The sequence below is a fragment of the Alexandromys fortis genome, unplaced genomic scaffold, assembly GCF_014885135.2.
Source record: "Alexandromys fortis isolate MF-2015 unplaced genomic scaffold, M_Fortis_MF-2015_v1.1 scaffold_102, whole genome shotgun sequence".
NCBI lineage: Eukaryota > Metazoa > Chordata > Mammalia > Rodentia > Cricetidae > Alexandromys > Alexandromys fortis.
The window spans coordinates 4,267,672-4,280,848 of NW_026067984.1; the positions used below are offsets into that span (position 1 = coordinate 4,267,672).

A 13,177-nucleotide genomic window follows, 5' to 3' on the forward strand; every position below is an offset into this window, starting at 1 on the left:
CTGCAAAAGCACAGAGCTCTGCCTTCCTTAAAAACAGTAAATCCTGATGTCTAAGGAACACACCCGTGCATCCTGGTGGCTGGGTTAAGAGCTGGACTATAAGATTCCAGATAGCAACATAATGCGATAGGTTTATACAGCCGCTATTTTAAACAACGTTAAATCCCTGACGACCTCAGAGAAATGTGAGCGCTGTAGTTTCAGAAATGGTGGAGTAGATGCGATTCCTCGTTCACTGACAATGAGTCACGAACGCTGACCTACAGACTGTCCCCAAACACGATGCATTCCAACAGTTCATTTCTAAGTCTGCTGTTAGGAGCAGGGGACATAGTTTCCCACGGAAACAGTTTTAGATGTGGCGGTTTCATTTGCCAGATACGGCTAAAGGAGCCCGTGAGTAATTTTATGAAGGTGATCTGCACGTAGAACAACACTTTTCTGTAAGAAAATGGTTTTCAACTTCCCAGCGACAGTTTCTGGAAACCCCCCTCCCCTTGCCCTGAATCCAAGTGAAGGAGTGCAGGGTGGCAGGGGTGTAGGGAGGGGGACCTGGTGGAGCTCGGCCCCAGGGCTGCACAGCCAGAACTGTAGCTTCTGTCGTGCGGTATCTGCCACTCTTCTGGCAAGAACATGACTGCTCACACTGAGCACAGCTCTGTGCAGGAGAACAGCGTCACTTGTTGGGCCACAGGTTTTCCTAACTCTCCAAACACTCTTGACACCTCTGAAGCCATTTCTACGTGCATTTAACAGGGGGAACACAAAGGCTTCGGGTGTTAAGTAACTTACCAAAACTCACATTTGGAGCTGGACCTTAGCCCAACCCTACTTTCCTCCAACTCCACTTGTACCTAGACTTGAGAAACATTTCCCAGGAAGTGGGGGAGCGTTTCCAACAGCTCCCTGTGTAGCTGTCCATGATGGCGTTGATCTCATCAGCAATCACCTCCTAAGCAGCTGCCTCAGGACCACAAAGGATGGAGGGTCTGGAGACCTAATGGACACCAGACATCCCAACAGGAACACGCAAAACCAATTTAAGCTTGACTGCCGCCAGATGACAGCCTCAGGCGGTCACTGTGAGCGGGCACTACTGTCAAGGGCCCCTCCAGAAGGGCCTAGACCGGAGCAGACCTTACAGGGGTGAGTTTCGACAGAAGGGCTGCCTGCACAGCACACAGCAAACAACACTGGTTACACCAATGGCTTCCTAAGAGGAGATGGAGCTAACTGTTCAACACTGCAGAGGATGGGGACACGGGGAAGCTGGGGTCAGAAGATGCAAGAATCCCTAGAATTCCTGCACTATATGTAGCTTTCAAACAAATAATTAGTGTCAAAAGAAAATAAAATCCCTCTTCCTCACCCTGTAGGTGATTTTCTTGTACAACCTTCTAGCTTTTTCTTGCCAGTCGTCTAGTAAAGACAACTACACATACATTTGTCTTCCCTGTATTAAAAACATAGCACATGGCCTGTGGAAATTCTGACAATAATAACTTACTCTGTGTCATCTATTTTGTTATTTCAAGTTATTCTTGTTCAAAAGGAGTGGCTTCTACAGTAAACCCTGGCGAGGACATGGGGGAAGGGGACTCTTACTCGCGTGGGTGGGACTGGAAACCGAGGGAATCAGTCTGGAAATCAGTGTGGAGAGCTCTCCAAGAGCAGAAGTTAAGTCTACCACGTGACCCAGCCATACCACGCCTTGGCATACCCAAAGGGCTCGACGTTAACTCCACGGATGTGGACTCAGCCGTGGCCATTGCTGCTCCACTCACAGTAGCTAAGAAAATGGAAACAACCTAAGTGCCCTTCAATGGGTCATGAACATGTGACCCATATACACCAGGAGACTATTCAGCTGTGAGGAAAAAAACGAAACCATGACAATTTCAGAAAAACCGATGGACCCAGACAGACAGACATCCCATGTTTCTCATCTGTGGCTCCTCACCCCACGTCCTCAGGTGTGAGTATTCGACCTAGAGCAACCACAGAGAGCAGGAAAGACCAGAGGAGCTGTGAGGGTGGCGAGCTTGGGGGGAGATGCAGGACAAAGGTGATACGAAGGGGAAATCGGGGAGGGGGGGCTTTACCTGGGGAGAGAGTGAGTGGAGAATAAAAAACATTAAGGGTGTTTGAAACACCCATAGGGAATCATTTTATATTTGCCTAAAGTTACACAATATATACAAGTGTATGGATGTGTGCGTGTGTGTGAGAGAGAGAGAGAGAGGGAGGAGAGGGGACACAAGAGTGAACTGAAGAAAGGGGGGAATGATACACACAATAAAATTTAAAATTAAATGCCATAAAAATAAAGGTTACAGTGTTTCTAAGAAAGTATCAAGTATTGGGGCCAGAGCAGGCGGTACCTTCTGAAGGTGGACTCTCAGGGGGTTAACGCTGTAGCTCTCGAGACCCAGACCCTGGAAAACGGTCCAGCTTCCTGAGTTTTGCTCACTTAGCATGGCTATAACAGGCTCTCCCTGGTTTCCTTCATACTTTACATCATATACACATATGAGCACATACATGCCAAAGCACACATATGGAGAGGTCAGAGGACAACCTTCAGGGGTCGGTTCTCTCCTTCCACCATGTGGGTCCTACGGAGCCAACTCAGGTCACCCGGCTCGGCGGCAGGTGCCGTCTCTGCAGCCCCTTACACTTCACACTACTTTTGTATCTGCTCATCTCCCTTTGTGTCATTATCTGATGAAGTCTGAAAAAGACGAGCCAGAAATGAATGTCAAGCATTTTGAAGAGTGGAGAAAAAGCACCGGATGCATGTGCATAACATGTGCAAGGCGTGTCCTGAATAACTGCGCTGATCGTTAGGGGAACAGGCCATAGGGAAGGGATGGCATTTTTCCTATCTGGACAACACAGTTTAATGAAGCTCTGTAGAGAAGTGTCAGGAAAAACCAGGCAACACTGGAATCAGATACTAGGAAGAGGAAAGGCAGCGCTCCCGGCCCCCAGAGGGTTTGACAGCAGAGTTTGTCCTAAGGAGGAAAGTGGTGAGGTGGTGAGCCGGTCAGGAGAGGAGGGAGGGCCCAAGTTCAAGGAAAGGTGGCTGAGTTAGGCAGAGGTCTAAGAGGCAACATTTGACACAGTTGTAGGGACTGAGGGGAAAGCGGCCTGAAAAAGAACAGCTGCCTGGAACCAGGCCAGGTAAAATTCACAATTACCGCACTGATAAGCAGCAGCGAGAGGCCATTGGAGGTGGAGATATCACGTAATTCTTTCAAGTCAAATACCGAGGAAGTGTTCCGGCCTGCGGGGATGAAAGGGGTGAAAATAAACATGCCCTCGGGGAGCTTCTGCTGAATAATGAAAAAGTCATCTTTCCCTGTAGGTTATATTTAGTTCCAACGCTCCGGCCTCGCTCCTAAAATGACCTTAAAACACAGTTAACACTGCAGGGTGCTGTAGCCGTCACTGCGGATGTCTGTCTGCCAGAAAAGCTGAAGCACCTCTCTGGGGCATGGTTGAGCAATAAAACGGTGCTATGTAGATACCACATGCCCTGATGTCACACTACGTGACGTGCTGACACAAAGGGAGCTACTTCTCCGGACCCAGTAAGGAAACACTGATATAAAATGTGCTTTTCCCCCCTTTCTTTCTTTCTTTCTTTCTTTCTTTCTTTCTTTCTTTCTTTCTTTCTTTCTTTCTTTCTTCCTTCCTTCCTTCCTTCCTTTCTCCCTCCCTCCCTCCCTCTCCCTCCCTCCCTCCCTCTCCCTCCCTCCCTCCCTCTCTTTCTCTTTTTGTCTGTTAAAAAGAAACAAATGAACACAGGCCATTTCAATCCATGTAGATGACTTTATTGGCGTATTTAAAAGGTAAATGTTTGTTCCAGTGACCTAGGAACTAAAGCCGATAGCTTTAACGGAACTCGCCGAGCGGCAGGGAAACAGGCAGATGTGGGTCTCCAGAGGTCACCCAGCACTGGACACAAAGCCAGGCAGAGGCAGGCTACCTGAACATGCTAACAAACACACCTACACTGGAAAACATACAACTGTTCAAATTAAATGGCTTACAAGTTCCTGTAGTTACTTTTCAAACTGTTGTGAGAAACACGATGCTTTCCAAGTCCAGGCTTGCAAAATAGCTCAGCCTCTCTGCATCAGACGCAGTCTTCACGGGTAAAGGCGTGTCTCAGAGCGCTTTCAGAAAGGACTTGGGCTTTGACCCGAGCGTCAATCTGCAGTCTACTGACCAAGGGACGTTATGAGTGTACTTCTCCACTAATGAAACCTAACTGAAGTACAATATTGTTCACAAGTCTGTTTGGATGAAAGATTCCCAGTTAACTTTAAACAGTATTTTAAACACAAAAAACTACTTACAGATAAACGACTTGCAGATGATTTTTCTGTGGAGGTGCTCTAGGCCTCAATGTCGCAGCCCTTCTACTTCTTTTCTATAAAACTCAGCTGTGCCTTGTCTTTCTCATGCTCTTTTGAGAAGATTAATTCTTCATGAATAGGAACATTTTTTTGGTCAAGGAATTCATCCTCAGAACTCCCACAAATGTGCCAAGAGATATGTTTAGATATGTTCTTTCAATGTAGTCTGAAATAACATGAAATCCAAATGTCCACCCATCTTGACTCAACAAATAGTGCACATCCATAAAGACAGAGACCAAGCAAGTAAGTAAAGAAACCATGGGCGCCCATTTGAAGACTGAAGGTTTGAGCCTGGTCCACAATTACAGTGGAGTACCTATTAGCTTTGAATTTTCTAAATGCTAATAAGAAAGGAACAACAGTTGCTGAGATACATTTGATAGTAGGAAAAATCATGGAATTAAATCAGTCCAAATACTGTAAAGATGAACTGACCTCAGAATGGAAACCAGACATGCATTATGCTGGAGCAGTGGTTTTGATTTTGTTTCCATGGAAGATAAAAAGCTATGGAGTAATTGCAGTAATTTTTTGGGACAGATTAACAAAAACTATCCCAAAAAGAGAATTCAACTTACAAAGAGAACGAACTGGTTCCTTCCTTGCATTGTATGGGACACACCAATAACTGAAGCTCCTATATTCTAGAGTGATGCAAATAAAACAGGAAAGGCAGGTACCAGTGATCTTTGATGTCTCCAAAAGAAGGATGGGGGCCCACAATGACGATTTCTCTAGGACTCTGATAACACCACTAAGAAGTAGGGGGTAGACAGGATCTCAGCTCTTCACTCACTCTCCACTAGCCTCCTGAAGGTCCAAATCCAGAAAGAGTCTCCTGCTTCCAGAACAGCACCTCAGGCATTATGGAAAAAGGTATCTTCTTTGAATACACATACACTTTTTCTAAACAAGGAAGCAAAGGTAGTGAGTCAGGCCTGAAAACTCTTAAGAATGTCTGCGTTTGTGTAGTCAGAGGTTTCTTTTTCTTTTTTCCCTTTCCTTTGGAGCCCAGGCTAGTCTTGAACTCATAGTAATCCTTCTGCCTCAGTATCCCTAGTGCTGTGACTAAAAGTATGAGGGACCATGCAAAGCTCTGTGCTTCTATTTCACACATCCAATTCTTCGTCCAGTGAGATGGTCTCAAGAACAAAGATACACCAATTCGCACTGCCCGCAGCCAGGAAGGGATTAGCAGGCCCAGAGCAACTCCTGAAAATACAAAGGCCTGACTCCCTAGCAAATGGCCTGGATGCCACTTGGGTCATGTCAGACATATGGAACATCTGACTCAAGTTACTCGAAAGAACGCCAGCACAGGGCAGTGTGAAGATATTAAGGCATGTGTGGTGTGGTGGGCCTTACGATACTGCTTTTGTCTTTAAGTCTGCAGCGTCCGCAAATGCTCCAGATGGCTAAGCTGAGCCCTTCCCTCTCTATAGCTGGGCCGGGGGCAGGCACTCATGATTATGCTTGTCATGTTAAGGAACATATACATTTCATCTTCTGAAAGGACATAAATCACTATAGTGGGCCATGTTCTTTCCGGTAGAAAGGCACCAAACATTAGGACAAAGTAGTCTTCGTGTCTGAGGAATTGCAAGGCAATTCTAAACTGAAGAAATATTTTCCTGTTTGCAGAAGACTGGATGTCAGTCACATCCGTTTCCACCAAGTACTGAGGTATAGTGAAACAGCCCTTTTAAAGGTTATTTCTAACTCTGTGTGTGTGTGTGTGTGTGTATCTGTCTGTCTGTCTGTCTGTCTTTGCAACAGGGCACTTAATATTTGAATGAAATTTAAAAACCCCACCCTGCCGTGGCTTTGCTTTTTAAGAATCCTGTGCACACCTTACTTGCGGGAGTGGGGACTCTGCATGAGCTGCCCTGCCTTGATGAGCACTTTCGTGAGCACAGTGTGGAATATGGTACCAAAAAGGGACAAAGAGCATCCTTATTTTATACTTTATTTAAAATTGTAAAATGATGAACAGTTAACAGATAGGTGGAAATTTGGCAGCATTAGTCAGACAATGTTTAAGACTTGACGATTTAAAAGCCCGCAATCCTTTATCGTCCAACATTTTAGTCTATGTAGTCAAAGTCTTCTGGAATTCCAAAGTTTTTGTCTATTTTATTTTCTTCAAACCCAAATTTTCTTTTGGCCCAGGATTTTATTGCAAATATGTTATCTATAAAAAATTAAAAATATCTTTGAGAATTTAAACACAATCATCAAACGTCGTAACCTAATTATCTGTATTGGTACTATGCTTCCATTACTCTCTGATAGAGTAAAATAAGAAGTCGTTTGCTACTTAAGAATGCAGACGGGGCAGCTTCCTTCAGTCTTCCTGCGTTTCTACCAGAGCTCAGGCTCCACTACCTCAGCAATGGGAGCACTTTCTCTCAGACCTCTGTCCTTCTCCTCAGAGTAATGGCTTCCAGACAAGCAGGCCAGCCCGAGGGACTGGGCAAGAGAACAGGAAAAGGTTTTCCTCTTAAACTAACACAGAAACAGATGTGTCTCTACAGGGAATTTGTATTCTCCCACTGAAAGGAATGCTGCACCTACTTAAAGAAATTTATCCTACAGGGAGAACCCCGAATTGTACACAAAGATCTCCAGACAAGGATCTTCACTCCAGTGCAGTAACAGCAGCAGGTCAATGCCTATGGCTCAGGCATCACTGCTGGGCAGCAAGAGAAGACGGTACCCATGTACCCCTGACTGATGGTCCCCCAACCCCTCAATTCCATACAGTGCTCATCTATTATATGATTTATAATTAAGATGCTTTCCATGAACACAAGAACGATGGCATAAGTTCCCAAGTCTGCTAGAGTGCTCTGCACTAGTTGTAAAAATGAATGAAAGATTGAAACAAGCTCCTCCTGAGTGCCACAGCCACATCACGTCCTTACTCCTGCCAGTGGCCAGTCTCACCACCTTAAATGTTCTGGAGACAGAACCTTTAAAAGGATGATGGAGCTAAAATGAGGCCATTAAGGTGGAGCCTAACCAAATGTGATAGGTTTCTTTACAATTTAGACATGGTGGGAGAGATCTGCAGTTGGCAGAGGAAAGATGACAGGACAGCCACGTGCAGACAGACAGTGCTGGGCACCAGATGGGTAGAAGAGCATTGACTGGATAGGCTTTGGGTCTAGTTAATTTATATATCTATATATATCTATATATATACACACACACACATATTATTATTATATAGTACATATATGACATATTATATACACATACATACATAAAGTCTTTTTAGAAAAAAGAATCAAGAGTGCTAACAAACTGTCACTGTTTGGGTAAGAATGTGTTAGAGAATGCCAACAGATATTTAAATGAATCTATTCTTCTTAACAATCTAAAATGAATCTCAGCTTTCTTTTCATAACATGAGAATACCAGCAACCAGCATCAGAGAGTGCAGTCAGGAAAGCCTGGTCAATTACAGCCCAGAGTGTGAGGCAGGAGCTTCTAGGTCTCCTTAAGGACAAGAAAACATGCAAAGACTAAAAACAAAAGCACCAACAAGAGCCACACTGTGGTGCATCGGGGTCGATTCAGAGATGCTGGCCGAGCCCTCCTCAGCCATTGGATGTCTGCCTTATGAAGCTGGTCCATATATAATCCTGACAATGCATTCCCTATCAAATAATTCTCCTATTATACACTATTTTTTAAGTGGACAGACTATTCTTTTAAAGGAAACAACTTAAGACTTGTTTGTAAGTCTTAATTCCTGTTAGTTAATATGGTTTTATACTCAATATCAACGTAAGCTTTTGCATTGAAGTCTTCTACCTCATGCACTAAGATGCCTTTTGATTCCTAGCACAGAAAACTCAGTCACTAAGTCTCTACTACCTGGATTTATTGCGATGTAATTTGTTAAATAGATGTGAAGTACAAAACATAAATAAGATATACGTTATCTATATTTAAAACTCTTTTTTTCTTTTTATTCATTTATTTTTTATTGACAGGGATTTTTTTTCAAGACAAGATTTTTTTCTGTGTATCTCTGGCTGTCCTGGAACTTGCTTTGTAGACCAGGCTGGCCTCAAACTCATAGAGATCCTCCTGCCTCTGCCTCCTGAGTGCTGGGATTAAAGGGATGAGCCACCACAAGCTGGTGGCACTCTCTCATTCTATAAACTAAAATGTTGAGCTATTAAACAATAGATACTCTTTTTTCAAAATATTACACATTTTGGTTTCTTGTTTTGTTTTTATGGGATTTCTGTGTGGGCAAATTTGTCTCTATATCTATGTGTTTGAACTTTTTCTTTGGCTCTTCTTCTGTTCGTCTGTTTTGTCCTATTCTGGTTTGTTTTTATTTTTATTTTCTAATGAGAGGGAGAAAGTAAGGGCAGGTGGGGAAGCAGGGAGGGCCCGGGAGGAGTTCCTAGGGGAGCATAATTGGATTAGATTGTATTTTTAAAAAATCTATTTTCGGCCAGGTGGTGGTGGTGCACACCTTTAATTCAAGCACTCAGGAGGCAGAGGAAGAGGGATCTTTGTGTGTTTGAGGCCAGCCTGGTCTACAGAGTGAGTTCCAGGAGTGATAAGGCTGCACAGACAAACTTTGTTTTGAAAAACAACATAAATCAAAATGTATTTACTATTTCTATGTGCATGTGCCTGCATGGATTTATTTATGCCACATGCACGCAGGAGCCTTTGGAGGCCAGGACAGTGTGCTGGATACGTTGGACCTGGCATGACACGGTTATGAGTCTTCATGTAGGTGCTGGGAACTCAACGCTGGTCCTCTACAGAAACATCTCTCTAGCCTGGAGAGTCATAGTTCTAGAAACAATTCAAGGACATTGCGAGGTAAAATTAAATCTGACTTAATTGATACCTGATATTTTTTGTATAAATAACACTGATCTTTTCTGTTGCTTCGAAATCTGGGATGTAACTCTCTTTATCTCTTATCTTCACCTTTCTTCACAAAGTTTATGTGAAGAGTTAGCTGGAGCCTTAAGTGGAAATATTTCAAAGTCTCATTAGCCAGGCCAAGGGTTGTTTGAGGCAGAATGACCTTGACCTTCTGACCCTCCCGCCCCCACCTCCTTTACCAGCCTGGCTTTACACACACTAAGCAGCCACCTGAGCTCCGTCCTTCCTCGGGGAAACAGTTCTGAGCAGTTCTTCTGCCACCATAACAACATCCCTTCCACAGGCTTTTCAAACTCTCAGGATTTTTTTTGTTTTGTTTTGTTTTGTTTTTTTGTTTGCTTGTTTTTTGGCAGCTAACCACAAAGAGAGAAAAATGTTTTTACGAAAGTTTTTCGAATGACAATTTTGTGAGTTTATGATAAATGGGGAAACAATTTATAATTACTTAATAGCCAGAATTTACAGTGCTTTGGGGAACCAGAGAAAGAAGACGGATGTCTAAACACCATGCTGAAGCGCTTCCAGACTCCAAATGTGAGGCGGGATTATTCACAGAGCAGATGAGGAACCAGTTCCAAGAAGTTCAAAAGGTCACAGAGCAAACAAGGAGCTCAGAGTGACTTCCTTCTGCCATGGAGCATTCTGCTGTTCCTTCTGTTTGAGGGTTGCGTCCCTGCAAACCACTGGAGGACAATCATGAATTTATGTCGTGTTGTGTTGGGGGAGGCTGAGCACGTGTGTGTCATGGTGCACGTATGGAGGTCATAGTCAGTGCTCACCTTCCATCCTGTGCATCCTCACGTGGACCCGACCCTCTCAACTCTTGCCCATCTCAGTCCCTGCCCATCTCTGTCTCCACCCATCTTTGCCTTCCCTGCCCATTGAGCCCCTCCCACCTGAGCCCCCACTCATCTTAGCCCCGCCCATCCTATCTTCAATCCACAAGGACACTTGCTTTATTTTCACACTCAGAATTCTCTATTTCTCAGACCTATGTAAAATACATTTTTATCACTATTATTTTTATGTGGCCTAGGTTAGTCTTAAACTCACCACCTAGCTAAGACTGGCCTTGAACGCTGATTTTCCCGCCTCCTGAGTGCTGGGATTGCAGACGTGTGTCACAGTGTCTCACGTCTCACAATGTAAACCTTACTCACTTCTATGTCTCTTCTGTTTCCTTTACTAAAGCAGCATTCTGTTTAGGAAACAACTTATAACAAATAAATAATAGCTTTATAGGAGCCCAAGGAGAATTCATTAATATTTTCTATTTATTAGGGAAAATGAGGTTTGGATTTCCTGTGAAAAGCAGGCCGGGCTTTGCAGCAGGAAGCCTGGCACACACCTGTCTTCCGGAGGCCGACCTGAGACTCAGCAGTCCCCACACCTCCTCTCCTCTTCGTGTCCCCTGTGCGTCCCCTCCTCCCATGGGAGCACAATAGTAATGACCAACACATGGGAGGAGTTAGATTCTGACCAGGCAGAGAAACCCAACCACCACCATCTTATTATTAATGACGGGAAAACGTCAGTGCTACTTTGGTCATACTTGTCTATATCACAACACTCATTACTAACTTTCTCCTAAACTTTAGGACACACAGAACGCATTTGTGGGGGAGCAAGCCTGACAGGATGGACCCTCACGATGTAGCCCAGCTGACCGTACTCATGGTCTTCTGGCCTCAGTCTCCCAGATGTGAAGTTTCTGAGCATGTGCCGCCACATCTGGTGCCAGAGCTCATTAACCCCTCCTTAGATCAGAAAAAGAAAGAGGCTCACAGAGAAGAATCATACAGCAGAGCCTACTTCCTACAACACCTGTGGCCTTGCTTCAGCTGAGGAACAACAATCACATGTGGCTTGAAGTTTCCCACAGAGATAAGGTGAGAAGACACCACACTGTGAGCAGCAAAGCATCCTCAAAACACCTTAGCTCTTCTTGTTTTCCAGAAGACAGACCTTCGGGAGTCTCCGAAATCCCAAAGGGATTATAAAGTCAGATACATGACTGCAGACTGCAGATACTTATCAACGGGAGGGCGCTCTCCTGGCTTGTGCGAGGCCTTGTGCTCAATCCCCAGCACCACAGAAAAGCAAAACTACATGGACTTCAACCACACCCATAGATATGCAAGATCGGGGATCAGGAGCCGGGCTTAGGGAAAGCCCTACCACAGGTAAACTTGGAGCTACTCCTGGATTCACAGAGACTCTTTAGTAAGAGGATTCAGAACGCACATCAAGGCACCGACTGCACACACGGGAGCCTTTGCTCCAGTCCAGTGACGCTGCAGCACTTACCCGTCCATCGGTTGGCAGCTTCCTTGGCTACTTTATTTGCTTGACCTGGAAGAAAAAGGAAAAAAATGACATGTATATTAATACATATAAAACTAGCTCCAACCCTCTACAATATACACCAAAGTATTAAAAATTACACATATTATAAATTACCATGAGAAAGCTCAAGTAGTGTTATAACATTGTATCTTAAAAATGCTTGAGAAAACTTTAGATCTTTGCAATTGTGCTAGCAAAGGACAGCCAGTGTAAACACCTTCCCTTTCTAAACGTCCACCACCACACACTTCTTTAAAGTACAGGGCTACTTTACACCTTCGTTTATTTACTTGTTGTGGGGGGCAGGTGTGGGGGCACAGGGCACCCTTGCAGCAGCCAGCATTTTTAACCTCTGAGATACCCTGCTATCCCCAAAAGTACACATTTAAATGAGATATTTTTCAACCTACCATATCAAAATGATAAAAACAACTTATTGGTAAGAGTTTTACTCTCTCTATTTTTTTATTTTTGCTTTTTGTTTGTTTGTTTTTCAAGACAGGGTTTCTCTGTGTAGCTCTGGTTATCCTGGAACTTACTCTGTAGACCAGGCTGGACTTGAACTCACAGAGATCCACCTGTCTCTGCTTCCCACGTGCTGGGATTAAAGGTGTGTATGACTACTGCCCAGCTTACTCTAGATATTCTTAGGCTACGGTAAATCTTGACTTTTAAACATTTTAGAAATAAAGCTGGGCATGGTGGTGCACATGACTCATATGTTTGTGCTATTTTGAGAGTGGATAATTCTTGTTTCTTTGAGACAGGGTCTTACCTTAAGTTCCTGGCTCAGCTGGAACTTATATAGGTCAGGCCAGCCTCAAACTTGCCAATCTTCCTGCCTCTGCTTCCTAACTGATAGGGTTGTAAATGCATGTCACTACACCTGGCCTTTACTTTTTAAAGTACCTGAACCACTTTGTAATCCTACCAGCTACACAGGGCTCCAATTCTCCATATCCTCAGCAACACTTGTCTTTAAAACAACAAAACAAAACTGCAGTCAGCTGGGGCTGGAGAGATGGCTCAAGGGTTAACAGCACTGACTGCCTTCTCAGGAGACCTGGGCTCAACGGCCAGCATTTGCATGACAGCTGACTCAGGGCATCCAATGCCTCCTCCTGCATTTACACGGTGAACACATATTCAAATAATTACTGTTGAATTATCTATTTGTCTTTAAGCTTTTGTTCCATGTATTTTAGCATTCTTGTGTTAGTTACATATGTTAGTTTTCTGTTGCTAGGATAAACACCATGGCCAAAGGCAACCTAAGGGGGATAGTCTTTTGGTTTACAGTTCCAGAAGAACCATCATGGTGAGGAGGGACAGCAGCGGGCTCTGGAGGGACATGGAGGAGGACATGGAGGAGGACATGGAGGAGGGACATGGAGGAGGACATGGAGGAGGACATGGAGGAGGACATGGAGGAGGACATGGAGGAGGGACATGGAGGAGGGACATGGAGGAGGACATGGAGG

At 44.3% G+C, this 13,177-nt stretch overlaps 1 protein-coding gene across 1 annotated transcript in view; it reads right to left on the reverse strand.

Moving 5' to 3' along the window:
- Positions 1-6,377: 6,377 nt before the first annotated feature.
- Mnd1 (meiotic nuclear divisions 1) overlaps positions 6,378-13,177 on the reverse strand; it is a 50,194-nt gene continuing 43,394 nt past the window's right edge. Inside the window, exons 7-8 of the mRNA XM_050158864.1 lie at positions 11,658-11,702; positions 6,378-6,618 (exon numbers count right to left, since the gene is read on the reverse strand). Coding sequence (XP_050014821.1) covers positions 6,512-6,618; positions 11,658-11,702 — 152 coding nt within the window. The 3' untranslated portion in view covers positions 6,378-6,511. The remainder of the gene's footprint in view (positions 6,619-11,657; positions 11,703-13,177) is intronic.